The sequence below is a fragment of the Coregonus clupeaformis genome, chromosome 26 (genome assembly GCF_020615455.1).
Source record: "Coregonus clupeaformis isolate EN_2021a chromosome 26, ASM2061545v1, whole genome shotgun sequence".
Classification (NCBI taxonomy): domain Eukaryota; kingdom Metazoa; phylum Chordata; class Actinopteri; order Salmoniformes; family Salmonidae; genus Coregonus; species Coregonus clupeaformis.
Window position 1 is genome coordinate 10585333 of NC_059217.1, and position 16435 is coordinate 10601767.

General features: G+C 45.7%; 1 protein-coding gene and 1 long non-coding RNA gene across 4 annotated transcripts in view; one reads left to right on the top strand and one right to left on the bottom strand.

The window, feature by feature from the left end:
• The window catches only part of LOC121540454 (cAMP-specific 3',5'-cyclic phosphodiesterase 4B), an 89268-nt gene extending 78709 nt beyond the window's left edge, over positions 1 to 10559 (top strand). For all 3 annotated transcript variants that reach the window (XM_041849328.2, XM_041849329.2, XM_041849330.2), the window contains 6 exons: positions 4706 to 4992; positions 5256 to 5420; positions 6187 to 6286; positions 6426 to 6703; positions 7003 to 7185; positions 7274 to 10559. In XM_041849328.2, coding sequence (XP_041705262.1) covers positions 4706 to 4992; positions 5256 to 5420; positions 6187 to 6286; positions 6426 to 6703; positions 7003 to 7185; positions 7274 to 7687 — 1427 coding nt within the window. In that variant the 3' untranslated portion in view covers positions 7688 to 10559. The remainder of the gene's footprint in view (positions 1 to 4705; positions 4993 to 5255; positions 5421 to 6186; positions 6287 to 6425; positions 6704 to 7002; positions 7186 to 7273) is intronic.
• Positions 10560 to 10672: 113 nt separating this feature from the next.
• LOC121540456 lies at positions 10673 to 13446 on the bottom strand. The gene is made up of 4 exons (XR_005995498.2): positions 13253 to 13446; positions 12727 to 12950; positions 12441 to 12559; positions 10673 to 10867 (listed from the first exon to the last, which is right to left on the bottom strand). It is a non-coding gene; the product is annotated as an uncharacterized LOC121540456 (long non-coding RNA).
• Between the last annotated feature and the right edge of the window lie 2989 nt (positions 13447 to 16435).

A 16435-nucleotide genomic window follows, 5' to 3' on the forward strand; every position in this document is an offset into this window, starting at 1 on the left:
ATATTGGGCAGCTCATACCTGAGGGACTGTGGGTTGGAGATGATGGTGTGTGTGGTAGGGCCATTCACGTTGTGACGTCACGAGAGGCTACACAGCTTTCAGCGGGATTGCTCAAGTAGTGCAAGGAGACAAGGTTCAAACAAAACAAGGATTTTATTATAGGTCTTGGGAAATTAACGAAAATATAACAAAATTCTGTTCTCTTGTGGCTCTTTAAGGGTTAACAGTTCAGGGATGTCTCTTCCACATCCAAAATCATAATTCTCACTCGCTCAGATAACTTTTCCCCAGCCTTACTGTAGTCCACGTTGCAGCTAGTGGCCAACCCAGCAAAAAGTCCTTCCAAATGTCTCTCACGTATTTCCACAGGTGCATATATCCAAAGGTGAGTATTTCCCAAAGGTAAGTATCTCCAAATCCTTATATTCCTCATGGAAGTGGACGTGCAGCACTCTTGTCCTCCAGAGAGCCCAGGTTGGAGACTGTGTCTCTTCCCTTCCCAAACCTTCAGCTCATCAGCTCCTCATTTGTTTCAGCTGCGTGGGAAGATTGGCCATAGAGGGGTGGAGTTCCCGACCATACCAGCAGATGGAGCCATAGCTGTCTGGGTTTGCAGCCACCTCAGGGGGATGTAACGTCCCTCCAGGACACAGCCTCTCGTGACATCACACATCCCCCTCCTCGGGACCGACGTCCTCGTCGGGGTAAAGGCAGCGAAGAAGGCATCACGCCGGGAGAGGGCGTCCACATTGCCGTGGTGCTTGCCAGACTGCTCTCTCTTCAACTCCTCCAACTCTAGGACCAGGGACTCAGCCTCCTGTTGTCTCTCCTTGAGTTTCTTACTGAACGCATCAGCCTTGGTTTTAGCAGAGTTTAGCTTCTGTTGAGCAGCTTTCAGTTCCTTCTCTCTCTCTGCCTCCGCATTCTTCATCTTGTTCTCCAACACCTTGTACTTCTCCTCTGCCTTCTTCTGGACCTCCCTTACTCCTGCGCAGGGTCTCCTCACACTCCTCGATGGTCCTGCGCAGCCTCTCCAGCTCCTCCTGTTGCTTATGGAAGGAGCTCTGTTGGAGTTTAGCCTGGAGGATATCTAACTCTTCTGTCTTCATGTCTAACTGTTGCTTTAACAAACGATACCTCTCAGCGGTCCCCTTCAGACCAGACAGTTCTTTGTCCAGATTCTGTAGCTCCGTCTCTGTGTCGGTCTGGGCACCTGCCATCCCTATCAGAGCCCGGGGCGGGAGTGAGTAACTCGGAGGATTGCACCGGAGCCTTCCCAGGATGAGTCTTGCCTCTCCGTTTCCGAGGTACTCGGGTTATCCTCTCCTGAGACTCTCTCCAGAGTGGGTAAAAGGCTGGGCAGTCTCGTCCAATTAGGACAGGGACGGGGAGGGAATCAACCACCCCCGCCGTCGTGTGTATGGTTCCCCGTGTGCTGGTCATTGTAAGTTCAGTAATGGGGTATTCTCTGGTGTCCCCATGGACACAGGAAACTGGGAGGACTTTCCCCGGGGTCAGACACGTTGGGCCCACCAAATCCTTACGCACCAGGGTGGCCCGGCTACCAGAATCCAGTAAGGCCTCCACATCATGGTGATTCACAGTTACCGGGCAGGTGGGGGGGTCGATCTGGGCCGCCATCTACGACTCCCAAGAGCGAGGCAAAAGCGGTGTGTGGGTGCTGAGCTGGAGGACTCCGCAGTGGGCATAGGTTCATCGGCTGGTTTCCCACACTGCCAGGAGATATGTCCCATCTCCCCACACCGGTAACACTGTCGAGTTTCCCCCTCCTGGTGTACTCTTCTTGGACCCGCCTGGTTTCTGGCTCCCCCTGGAGCCGGGATAAGTCCTGACGTGGCTGGGTTCGAGACCTTGGGGTCCTTTGGACGGGTTCTTCCCATTTGTGGTGGGGCCGCCCTCCTGGGGTCTTTTTCGGGAAGCATTCAGCATCTCCGCTGTGGCCTGGTACTTTTCCACAGCTTCCACGGTCAGATCAGCCGTGGTCAAGGCCTGTTGACTGATGAACCGTTTTGCCTCATAAGGCAGGGCGCGTAGGTAACGATCCACCACAACGGCCTCCACCACCGCCGCTGCTGTATTCCTCTGCGGATCCAGCCATTTCCTTGCGATTCGGACAAGTTCATGCATCTGCGCCCGAGGAGGTTGGTCTGGTTGGAAGGTCCAGCTGTGAAAGCGCTGGGCCATACCAAACTTTGTGAGTCCATATCTGCTGAGGATCTCAGACTTCAGGGCATCATAGTCAGTAACCTGGTCAGGGCCCAGGTCCCGGACAGCATTCAGCGATTCCCCGGTTAGAAAGGGGGGCTAACAGACCAACCCACTGTTGCTTGGGCCAGGCTTCCCTAGTGGCCGTGGCCTCAAATGCATGCAGGTATGCCTCAATGTCATCGGTAGCTCCCATCTTAGATATAAAGTCACTTGCCTTTATTGGGCGGGTATTTTGGACAACCCTCTGTCTCTGCAACTGCAATTCCTCTGCCTTCAGAAGGTTGGCTTTCTTTTGCTCCTCCAAGAGAGCCACGTTTGCTTGCATCTGGGCTTGCTGGCCAGCAACAAGGGCTTTCAATATGTCCTCCATTTCAGTCGGCGGGGAGCCTACGGCCAACTTGGAAAACTGGGTGATCAAACCTTCGGTATCCTCCTCTGACATGCACTATTAACGCTTGAGCGTGCCCGTATTCTCCACCATCTGTGACGTCACGAGAGGCTACACAGCTTTCAGCGGGATTGCTCAAGTAGTGCAAGGAGACAAGGTTCAAACAAAACAAGGATTTTATTATAGGTCTTGGGAAATTAACGAAAATATAACAAAATTCTGTTCTCTTGTGGCTCTTTAAGGGTTAACAGTTCAGGGATGTCTCTTCCACATCCAAAATCATAATTCTCACTCGCTCAGATAACTTTTCCCCAGCCTTACTGTAGTCCACGTTGCAGCTAGTGGCCAACCCAGCAAAAAGTCCTTCCAAATGTCTCTCACGTATTTCCACAGGTGCATATATCCAAAGGTGAGTATTTCCCAAAGGTAAGTATCTCCAAATCCTTATATTCCTCATGGAAGTGGACGTGCAGCACTCTTGTCCTCCAGAGAGCCCAGGTTGGAGACTGTGTCTCTTCCCTTCCCAAACCTTCAGCTCATCAGCTCCTCATTTGTTTCAGCTGCGTGGGAAGATTGGCCATAGAGGGGTGGAGTTCCCGACCATACCAGCAGATGGAGCCATAGCTGTCTGGGTTTGCAGCCACCTCAGGGGGATGTAACGTCCCTCCAGGACACAGCCTCTCGTGACATCACAACGTGCACTGGCTCCTCTCCTCCACAGCTGTCCACTCCACTCATCCCATAACACCCTGACGGACAGGGCTCTGCCAGGCGGAACTCGTTAAGGGAATTTAAAAGCCCAAATCCACCCCCACACATGCTCTTTCTCTCTCCATATCTCTCTCCATATCGCTCTCCGTATCTCTCTCCATCTCTCTCTCTCTCTCTCTCTCTCTCTCTCTCTCTCTCTCTCTCTCTCTCTCTCTCTCTCTCGCTCTCTCTCTCTCTCTGGCATCTGACTTTAACTGAGAGCGTAATATGGAACAGGCTGGAGGTGATTCAGCATTTCAGAAGAATAAACTCGTGAAAAAAAGAGAGAGAGAGAGAGAGGGAAGCGAGAGATAGGAAAGGGGGAGAGAGAGAGACGTGACAGTCTAGTCTGGCCCTCAGGGGAAAGAGGTCACTTTAACACTCCACCTGCATGGAAAACGGTGAATTAGCAAAACCACTTCCCGACAGACAGACAGAGGCCACATATCAAACGATACAGCTTCATCAGCAACACACTCTAATAAACACACACTCTGCCCTTTATGGAGGAAGTGACCTGCTGAGTCCTTATAAAACCAGGTTACCTTTTTCCATTATGGGTCCATATAAAACCCATAATAGGGGGGGTTACAGCAGTGGTAATTGAATAACTCTCAGCGAAGGGAGGCAGGATAGTTCAGCTATGAGAGGTTTGACTGCAGAGGAGTGGGTGCATAGAGTAAAGAGCTATACCACACCACTAGAACATGTGATATCTCAAACATGTGGGGATAAGACCACTGGGTGGGAGGGGGGCATAGATATACAGCACCCCTCCCTGGCCTTAGAGATATAAAAACACCTCTGAAAGATGTGCATGGTACATTCTGTGTGACATGTGGAACATTCTGTACGTTATTTACCCCTTGCTTCTCAATGGGATTGTCTCTGTGGTATTACCAATGTATGACCTTTGAGTCAAGAGAGCAGGATCAGAGCTGCGGAGAGCACTTGTTTTTAGAGAGAGAGAAAGTATTACAGAGGGGACATAGCAGGAGATTCAGAGGGTGAGGGAGGAAGGAGAACGAGATGAATGAATGAGTCTATTCTTTCCTTTTAGCCTCTGCAGGTGCATCCAGAACAGTACACCTGGGACCCATTTCAAACAAACAGTCTACACAGCAGCACAGTCAGAGTTCATTGTAATGACATTACTAAACTGCATGTTCTCTGGTGAGAAAGTGAAAGTGAACGGGTCATCTAACTCCCTTTTCCCTCCTCTTTCATCCTTCTCTCTGTAATCATACACACAAACACACACACACACACCCCCACACACACAGAATGACACGGAGTGTCCTAACCCCCCTGTTCTCTCTCTCGCTCTCTCCTCTCCAGACAAACAGAACGACATGGACATGCCGTCTGTGACGCCCAAGGAGAAGGCTGGTCGGGAGAAGAAGAAGCAGCAGCAGCTGATGACTCTGATCAGCGGGGTGAAGAAGGTCTCTCATGGACCCTCCCTCTCCAACTCCTCCATCTCACGCTTCGGGGTCAAGACGGACAAGGAGGACATGCTCTCCAAGGAACTGGAGGATCTGAATAAGTGGGGATTGAACATCTTTACCGTGTCAGAGTACTCTCAACATAGACCTCTTACCTGTATCATGTACGCCATCTTCCAGGTATTTATAACTGGCTATGCACTTCTACACACACACACACACACACACACACACACACACACACACACACACACACACACACACACACACACACACACACACACACACACACACACACACACACACACACACACACACACACACACCCGCATGCTCACATATGCATGCAATGCAGGCACACACTCACACACACACACAATATGTTATAGCTGTACATTTTGTACCTAAAACAGTACTAACTCATATCCTTGTGTCCCCTTTAGGAGAGAGACCTGCTGAAGACATTTAAGATCCCGACAGATACATTTGTGGCGTATATGATGACCCTGGAGGACCACTACCATGGAGACGTGACCTACCACAACAGCCTCCACGCGGCAGACGTGGCCCAGTCCACACACATCCTACTCTCCACCCCTGCCCTCGATGTAAGTCAACGACACTAGACTCTTACTTACTTCACACATCCCTCAAAATCAGAGCCCCACACCCTACCATTACCTCACCAACCCTTATCCCACACCCATCTGAGCTCATAGAACTTCACCTTACTCTCACCCCAACCTATGAATCCTATCGTACTGTAAGTCTTCCCCAGGTTTTTTAATTCAAACGTGAACACCTTCCCTTGCATTCTCCCAAAGTCGTCTTCCCTCAACCTCTAGACATAAACCATTCGTTTTCTTCCCTCTCTCCCTCTCTCCTTGCCCCCCTCCCTCACTCCCTCTCTCCCTCCCGCCACACAATCTGTTCGTTCTCACAGCTTCGTTCCCTCCGTGGTTCTATAAATACAGTGTAACCTCATCCATGACGCAGTCTAACAGCATGACCCAGGCCTCAACGCGTCACAAGCCGCTCTCTTCTTTTCGTACACTCACCCCATCCCTCCATCCATCATGTTTATGGCCCTGCTCTTGCAGCCAGCATACCCAGTGTCAAACCACTATGGCTGGGTGCCGGTAGAGAGACAGAGACAAGGTTAACATAAGCTACCCATCTCGCTAATGTAGGCCAGTACAGCACTCATCTGGCTCTGAGAAGTGTTTACGCTATGTTGGATGTTAGCGATAGCGCAAACTGAGCCATTGGAATCAATGAGAGTGGGCTGCACTGAGATGAGCTGTTCTCTGTTACTGTTGTTTGAGTTTTTCTCTTGAGAAATTCTTAACCCCGGACCCTCTCTCTTTCACACAGGCTGTCTTCAGCGATCTGGAGATCTTGGCGGCCATCTTTGCTGCAGCCATCCATGATGTCGACCACCCGGGGGTGTCCAACCAGTTCCTCATCAATACCAGTGGGTCTCTCTCCTACACCTGTTACTGCATACCTCTACTGGGAATAATGTATAGATAATGTATAGATAATGTATAGCTATATCCATATTCATCAATGTAGTGTTGAACAAGTGACTCATTCTCTTTTATCTTCCTCAGACTCTGAGCTGGCCCTGATGTACAACGATGAGTCTGTCTTAGAGAACCACCACCTGGCTGTGGGCTTCAAGCTGCTCCAGGAGGACAACTGTGACATCTTCCAGAACCTGACCAAGAAGCAGAGGCAGAGTCTGAGGAAGATGGTCATCGACATGGTCCTGGCCACTGACATGTCCAAGCACATGAGTCTGTTAGCGGACCTGAAGACCATGGTGGAAACCAAGAAGGTGACCAGCTCTGGGGTCCTGCTGCTGGACAACTACACAGACAGAATACAGGTAGATTTATCTTCGTCATCATCATTCTATCTCTTCGAGACCCTTCTCCTCTACCTATTTTCATTGTAATAGCTGTAATTAGTGTCTGGACTTCCAGAAACATCGTTAAGATAGCCTCCCGCTGGGATGACCTCTGCTCCTTCACTCCATCTTCATCTGCCTCCTCCCTCTCTCCAACCCTGTTCAATGCCTCAAATCAATCTTTCTTCACCTCTCTTTCTCCCCTATCACTCCATATCACTCCCTCCTTCTACTTCTCCCTCTCTAACAGTTATTCTCCCCATCCTTCTCTCCATCAGGTTCTGAGGAACATGGTTCACTGTGCAGATCTGAGTAACCCTACCAAGTCTCTGGAGCTCTACCGTCAGTGGACCGACCGCATCATGGATGAGTTCTTCCACCAGGGAGACAGAGAGAGGGAGAGAGGCATGGAGATCAGCCCTATGTGTGACAAACACACCGCTTCAGTAGAGAAAAGTCAGGTATGATATTAGACACACATACACACATAGCACTCAAGCATACACACCGACTCCTGACTCACCCCTTTTTCCCCTCTCCTCTCTCCAGGTGGGTTTCATAGATTACATTGTCCACCCTCTGTGGGAGACTTGGGCTGACCTGGTTCACCCTGATGCCCAGGACATCCTGGACACTCTGGAGGACAACAGGAACTGGTACCAGAGCATGATCCCCCAGAGCCCCTCTCCTCCTTGGGCCACAGAGCAGGGGGATCAGGAGGGAGGCGAAGGGGGCCAGGGGGGAGACAAGTTCCAGTTTGAACTCACCCTGGAGGAGGAGGACTCTGAGGGTACAGAGAAAGATGAACAGAGCCAGGGGGATGATGAGGAGGAAGAGGATAGTCTGGGGGAGGCGTCTCGGTCTCCGGTAGACTACTCAGACTGTCAGGACCCAGAGGAATCCATGGAGCCCACGTCGTCCATAGAAATCATTACCCACGATGCATCACCCACAGACACATAATGGGCTCTGCTGCACCGCGATGGCGGTTGGTTTCATGTTTTAAACAGGAGAAATCCTGCAGCTGTGCTTTTTAACAAGCCCACGGTGGGCTTAGCTTGAGCCCGGATGGGGCGTCAGTTTAACCCCCCCTATCCTTGCACTTGCGTTAGGAGCCGGCGACAGAGGGACAGTTTCAGTGGGGTGGCTACAATGTTCTCAGGAAAAATGCTGCAAACATTTTGGACATGACGGAACGGACAGGCCTCCGAGGAATTGAAGGACTTGGGCTAATCTGGGAAACGGTTGTTTTTCCATCCAGACTGGCATCTGAAATGTTGACACTACTACTGAGAGAAGTTTTGTACCTTGTGACTTTTTTACGAAAAATGGGATGTCAAGAGGTAGCATATGAACTACTGACTAATGTGTTTGTATAGAGAGAGAAAAACGTTTACTTTTTTCCTGTACCATTTGTCAAAATACTTTCGTGTGCCTTTTTTACTATTGTCTTTTTAATCTTTTATTTTTATTTATTGAACAGACTTTGTATGTACGTGAAATGTTTTTTTTTTCTAAAGAGTTATCCGAAAGCTCAAGAGCAAAATTATTTTTTATATCTCAGACAAAGAGAACAGTCTTCCTTACTAGTATTGGGCAATAGAAGAAATCCAAACTAACTTAGACAAACAATTCTTGGACAAACTCATCAAATACTTAAAACATTACTTCCCATAATAAGATAGCATTTCAATCCGAGCACAACATATATGTTTCTCTATGGAAATCATGATTCATGTTACATGTCTAGATTGTTGCTTCATGTGTCTGACCTCACTGTAGATGAACGGTAGGCAGATAGATCACTCAAACTCCAAAAAAACAGTTATACCCATTTCTCCCCTCATACTCCTTGAATGACCCCCCCCCCCCCTCTACTACCCTCATGGCTCAAATCCTGATAATACTCAGACTAATACTTAACTTCAGGTTAAAAGTATATTTCTAGCTCCATCTTGAGGTATCCAGCTGTTGTCTATTAATCCTGTTGACCCAAATGATTCCAGAACCCAACTGGTTCTGATGATGTAACAAATCAACGAAGGACCCCCCGGCCCTGTAGAATCAGGACCCGACCAGATGATGGAAGGTGGCTAGGCGGCTGCCTGTGTAGGAGCCCAGTCACACCTTGGTTAGCTGTATTGTTATCCACATGTTTTTTACAAACCCCTGGCTCTGTGAATCTGACCCCTAAAACAATCAGGTCAGCTATTTCTTCCTCCACTTAAAAATAAATAACTGAAGGGAGTGCTGCTTCTGCCCATTGACGTCAATCGAAACATTATTTTTTCTCTTCACTTCCCGCTAACTGTATCACATTTCCTGGACGGCCCGAGGTGTTTATCAGGATTTGATCTTCAGAATAGATTTGGCACTTACAAACTGTAGAGTGTCTGCTACAAAAACCAAACCAGAGGAGAAAAATACTTATTTTGAGAACAAGAGGATGATAACCCACAGAAGGCTATCTAGAGATTATGTGACAGAGATAACAAACCAAAAGGCAGTGTAATTCACTGTAACTGTGGGTCAGCATTAAAACCATCCACCCCTGAAAATCTGCTAGGCAAATTTTCCCTTATAGGCCTCCATGACTGGTTTTCAGATATCACCAATCCTCCATTATTCCCTTAGGTTTACTGACATACTCAAAGGTACTTCAACTACCTTATTTACTATACCCTCACTCCAGCAGACTTACATGGCAATCGTGTGCGTCAATGAGTGTGTGTGTACGAGTATCAGAAAGTGTGTTTGTGAGAGTGTGTGTGTGTGTGTGTGCGTCCGTGTAGCCTTTGCCACCTGGCCTCACCTGACTCCACCTATTCCTGTTTGTCACTAGTTGGTCCTTTGCTGTTTATAACAGTGTATTTATTACTTTCAGCTGTACATAAGAATACTGTTTCAGTCAGTGTATCTATTTAAATGTATATGCACTTGCATTACCTGGAAGTGGTGGTGTCTGACTTGTTCAAGGCTCTGCGTCGGAGTCCTTTTATATTCTGTATTATAATATTGTTTTGTTTTTTATATTATATCATAAGTAAATATATTCACACAAATGTTTGAGTGCCCTGAGCAACAGCTAAAGAGACATATACACAACCTATAGGTTGACAACGCATAGAGGATATGTTCAACGACAGAGACCTGGGATGAGCTAAAATACAGGACAGCTGTGGAGAACACAAGCTTTTATACTGTAGTCTATCACTAGGCTTGGTATCAATATCAGACCTAAAAATCAAGACTCTCTGAGCAGCTTGTAGTAGGCTAGTAACCAGACTCCTCTGTATACAGTATTTTGAATGCAGATTGCTGATTTGGGGTTCAGATCTACTGGTTCAATGACAGCAGACAGAAATAACAGAAAGAGAGACAAACACAGAACCAAGTGTCTTCTTCTTTGCACCTCACACTTACTTATATGTAAAGTAGTTCAAGGGATTTATGGGTGGCATGCTACAATATCTCTGAGCACCAACGTGATGAATCGTTACCAAAATGTGATCTTCTTGTAATTGAGCGTGCTAATGTGAACTATTTCTATCTGACCAAAACTTGTTAGCAGTTTTGAAATTCAAATTTGTCATCAGTATAACATTGTTAATCTATGTTCAAGCTTTTGGTCCGAGTTGTTTCCAAATGACTAGCCAGACTTAGCACTATCTGCATGAGAGGTGGGATTGTTGAATACCTACCTACTGCGTTACAGTCGCAGGCGGACATATTCAATGTTTCACACAATGTATGGTATAATATTGTATATTGTGTTCAAGTATCTGAAAATCTGAAATACTTTTTCTATGAAGTAATTAAAAAACAAAGCATGAAATATCTATCTCTCTGTGTCCTTATTTCACAGTACTAGCAGCAGCTCAATCATCACATTAGATGTGTTTTAATTTTGAGAGACAGGCACATGCTGCGACATTTCCTCTGACAGACAGTGACACACTCGCTGTAGCAAACCAGTCAGGTCTTCTCTTCATATTCCATGGTTCAAAGATTATTTATTTTTTATTGGTAGAGGCTGCCTGGGGGAGTTGCTTTTTCAGTCCTTGAAAGCAGAAGATCCACCTGTGGGTTTACCTAATGAGCCTCGGCCTGTCCTCAAGTAGTGATGTGGACCTCTTGGTTGACCTGATAGACAACACAGTGACATACAGAGCACTTCAGTACACGTACACACACACACACACACATAGCCCTTGCAACCTCTCCTGACCTCGCTCTTTGGGTGAATCTTCAGAGGATAATCACATCAATGGTCTCACTCTCCCATGGCCTTGCTTGCACCCCTACACTGCACCATGGCCTCAAAGAACACCAACATACAGGCACTGGTATCTAATTTGATAAAGCTACCTATGCACACGGATGACAGCGAGACTGGCCAGATTTCTCTCTCACACAGAGAGAGAAGATGTTTACAGTGATAAGTTATCTATACTCTTAGAAAAAAAAGGTGCTATCGAGAACCTTAAAGGGTTCTTCGGCTGTCCCCATAGGAGAACCCTTTGAATAACCATTTTTGGTTGCTGGTAGAACCCTTTTGGTTCCATGTAGAACCCTCTGTAGAAAGGGTTCTATATGGAACCCAAAAGGGTTCTACCTGGAACCAGAAAGGGTTATGCTATGGGGACAGCCAAATAACCTTTTTGGAACCCTTTAAACCATGTTTTTAAATAATAATAATAAAATAAGAGAGTGTAATAAGACAAGAAATACCCAGAATGGTCCCAGCAGCATATTGAGGTATAAGATACCATTACCCTCTCCTCAGTGGCCAGGGGAGAAAATGTGAGATATTTTCAGCAAGGAAAGGAAATGATGACGAAGATCAGGCTAAGATTTCTCCACTTTCAGTGTGTGTGTGTGTGTGTGATAATTATAGTTTATTGCAATCATCCTGATCCTTTAAAATGTTTATGATTCATCTCTTCTAATACACCGGCCAAGGTTACATAGTCCAGCCAGCCACACTGATGAATTCTTAATGAGAATCTGAAACCACGGTGGGTGACTCCTGGTGTCGGTGACGTAACCAGTGTTCAATCTAGATCAGTGGTATTCAAACTTTTTCAGCGGGGACCCCATTTTTCCCCGGCAGGATTTCTGGGGACCCCATTTTCTTCCCAAGATTTTCTCGCGACCCCACCCCAAATCTATTGACACAACCTAAAATCGGTACGTTTCAATTTTTACATCAACAAATAACCTTCAATTTATTGCATCTCTTTTTTTCATCTCTTATCAAAATGAAAAGAAACCAATACTGTAAATACATTTACTCAATAAAATTGTATTTTTAAAACTATCTTTCTTAAAAACGTTTGTATATTGTCTCATACAATAATCTGTAATCTTTATATTTTGTAAGAAAAAATACACAAAAAAATTACTCCACTGAAGCTCCCCCGCGATCCCACTAGGGGTCACGACCCCGACTTTGAATACCACTGATCTAGATGACCTAGGGTCAGTGTTTCATAACCGACAATGGCTTGATCTTGTTCTCTCATAAAATAATAAGTGACTCTGATGTAACTGATCAGAGATTAACAGATCTAATTCAGTTACTACGGCACTTTATGCAATTTAATGACATAGAAGTATAGCTATAGTCACCAAGACTCGACTGAAAAAAATTACCTACATATTGCTTCATCCATATTTTTTATGGTTCAATAACAAAGAAACTGTCATCCCATACCCTATAAGAAGGGGAGACTAGGAGGAGATCTTCTTCTTCTTCTTCTTCTTCTTCTTCTTCTTCTTCTTCTTCTTCTTCTTCTTCTTCTTCAGACAGCAACCCCTCCCATTATCAAACATCTGAAGGAGAGTATAACACAGTACACTTACACACTTGCTCCTGAACAATTCTGTGAACTATTTACCCAATAAATGACTTTGGTGTATCTAAATCAAAACTTAAAAGCAGTGATTTCAACAGACACAGGTCATTCGCCAAATAACCATGGTGCACACAGTATCTTTACCTCAAACTTCAACTGGGACAACTCCTTCAGATCTGCCCTTCTGGCCTTCTCCAGGGCATCGATCTCCTGCCTTTTCTCAATGAGCAGCCACCTCTGCTGACTCTCTCCAGCTCCAGGAGGCTGGCCCTGGTCTGACCTGACTCCTCCTCAGCCTGTCGCTGAGTCTGGTGTATCTCCTCCTCCGCATTACCAGAAAACCAGTTTACAACCATAAAAAGTTCCCCCTGAGAAAAATAAAGTATTATATTATTTTATTATAATAATAATAATAATAATATAATATGCCATTTAGCAGACGCTTTTATCCAAAGCGACTTACCGTCATGCGTGCATAAATTTTTTGTGTATGGGTGGTCCCGGGGATCGAACCCACTACCTTGGCGTTACAAGCGCCGTGCTCTACCAGCTGAGCTATTCTATAAAATGTCATTATTATTAAGACAAATATTGCCATCTGGGAATGGCTAACTACTATATTCAGTCACATTTTGATGAGCAGAGGTAAAATTAAAAGAAAGTATCTTACCCCCTCTTCTTTCCTCTCAGATGTTTTTCTCATGGCTATGAAATGTCTCTCTGTGGTGCACTTTCTGGCAAGCTCAAAAAGTGTGTGCATGATGAATGCAGAAAATTACATAGCCTAATTATTTTACAGTGTGTGTGCACGGCGCGCTTGCGAGTGTGTGTGTATGATCCGCGGGGCCTCTGACGTCAATGCAGCCGTGAGAGGCCCTAATTAAACCTGGTTGTCATAATGTGCAAAATCATAAACAGGTGGGGAGAGAGAGGCACCTCAGTTCAAGTGTCTGGGGTCGCTTGCCTCAAGCAGCAGGGCAGGAGGTTAACCTTTACCCCCCCATTTCACTCTAACCCCTTCTCCCTCCCTCTTCCTCCACTCTCAGGGCTCTATTTTCGGCTGGCGTTAAGGCGGCGCTAGTGTCAAACACAAGTTAGTTTGCAATTTCGTCATGTAAAAACTGGCACACTGGCATTTTCCAGCTCTTACGCCAGGTTCGGCAATTTACCTGTCTTATAACAGCTCGCTTGTGCTCAGATGGGTTTGGTGGAAATATATTAGGTGTGTCCTTAAAAACATGATCCAAAGTCATAGCCGTGGGAAGTAGTTTGGGGGTGGAGGTGCTGTGGACTAATACAGGACTATTAAAGGCCCAGTGCACTACTTTTGTGAAAAAATATTATTTTCAAAAGTACACTACATGACCAAAAGTATGTGGACACCTGCTCATCGAACATCTAATTACAAAGCCATGGCCATTAATATGGAGTTGTTCCCCCATTTGCTGCTATAATAGCCTCCACTCTTCTGGGAAGGCTTTCCACTAGATGTTGGAATATTGCTGCGGGGACTTGCTTCCATTCAGCCACAAGAGCATTAGTGAGGTTGGGCACTAATGTTGGGAGATTAGGCCTGGCTCGCAGTCTGCATTCCAATTCATCCCAAAGGTGTTCGATGGGGTTGAGGTCAGGGCTCTGTGCAGGCCAGTCAAGTTCTTCCACACCTTGACAAACCATTTCTGTATGGACCTCACTTTGTGCATGGGGGCATTGTCATGCTGAAACAGGAAAAGGCCTTCCCCAAACTGTTGCCACAAAGTTAGAAGCATAGAATGTCATTGTATGCTGTAGCGTTAAGATTTCCCTTCACTAGAACTAAAGGGCCTAGCCTGAACCATGAAAAACAGCCCCAGACTAATATTCCTCCTCCACCAAATTTTACAGTTGGCACTATGCATTCGGGCAGGTAGCGTTCTCCTGGCATCCGCCAAACCCAGATTTGTCCGTCGGACTGCCAGATGGTGAAGTATGATTCATCACTCCAGAAAACGCTTTCCACTGATCAAATGGTGGCGAGCTTTATACCACTCCAGCCGACGCTTGGCATTGCGCATGGTGATCTTATGCTCGGCCATGGAAACCAATTTCATGAAGCTCCCGACTAACAGTTCTTGTGCTGACGTTGCTTCCAGAGGCAGTTTGGAACTCGGTAGTGAGTGTTGCAACCGAGGACAGATTATTTTTACGCGCTAAGCACTTCAGCTCTCGGCGGTCCCATTCTGTGAGCTTGTGTGGCCTACCACTTCGCGGCTGAGCCATTGTTGCTCCTAGACGTTTCCACTTCACAATAACAGCACTTACAGTTGACCGGGGCATCTCTAGCAGGGCAGAAATTTGACGAACTGACTTGTTGGAATGGTGGCATCCTATGACAGGGCCATGGAGATTGCATGGCTGTGTGCTCGATTTTATACACCTGTCAGCAACGGGTGTGGCTGAAATAGCCAAATCCACTAATTTGATGGGGTGTCCACATACTTTGTATATATAGTGTATATATATATATATATATCATTTTTTTCAGGGGGTGTTGCAGCACCCTCAGCACTCCTACCTCCATGTGGCTATGTCTAAAGTGCTAATTTCAGGCAGCACTGATAGGGATATTTAAGAACAACCAAAAGCTGGTTTTAGCAGTAATGCAGTTGGTTATGGCATGAATTTTGACAGCGGAAACGCAGCCTATCCAGGTTTAACGCACAGTGCCCGTATGCGCATGGAACAAGAGAAGCCTAATGTGCTTTTGGTGCCTGTATACTTCATATTTTTCCAATTTTGTTGTATTTGATTAAAAACCAAGCATTGACTCCCCACCTCTCAATTAAGGCTTTTTTTTGTGTCTGCCCAATGCAAATGCGAAGTAGTTAAAACTGTCAATAAAGGGTTTGGCTCCTGAGTACGCTTGAAAATAAATCTTCATCACGAAAGCTTTATTAAAATATAAAGTTTGAGAGGAGTAAAACAGTGAGCTGACATTCACTTTTTATCTATGTATTGTAGGCAGGCCCACATTATTTTAGCCATGCAGGTCCCATTTTGGACGTGCATAAAAACCCCTCGATGATGTAGGCTACGTCTCCATGCCCATCATGAGACCTCTGGTGAATACCGGTGAACCTCGTATTTAGAAGTGATCTGTAACCTGTAAAAATTGCTTCTTTTCCATTTCATATGTTCAAAACCCAAGCCCTCCCTTAGGCCTACTGAAATGAATGCTGGTTCAACATCAATGCGTTTCTTTTTTAGCCTGGTGGTTTTATGATATTACTTTTTACATGTGTTTATTGTTCTTATTGTTTAAAAACAAAAGATTGCTTGTGTTTCATAAACTTTTACTACAACAAAACTTGTTAGAAAGATTCACCTTCCTGGTTTTATGGTGACAATGTCCGTTGCGTGCTTGCAATGCAACTTCTGGAGATGAGTGAATGCGATCTGTTCTGTAAGATGGCTCCGATTATGTTCATAAAGCCTATTTGGGAGCAGTATAACGGTGAGTTGACATTCTCCCTTTCTATTTATATTGGATCTTTGTCCAGCTACTGTGAAAAGTTTGGATGTGCGTAAAACCCTCCATAGTCTGCGTTGTTTTAATATTATATGCACACAGGGTTAAATTATTGTGCCTGTAAGTGTGACATAGCCTATTTAAAACAAGTTGTTTAGTTTTGTTTAGAATTTAATTATAATTATTCTTTGTCTCTTTTTAGGCCGAATTGACAATGTTTGGCATGTCCATGCTCAGCCATAATGCAATTTACAGTAGGCCTAGCCCCTATATTAGTGTGAATGCTATTGAAGCCATGCAATTACTTAGAACAATGTGGACTGCAAATGGGTTGAAGTTAACGTA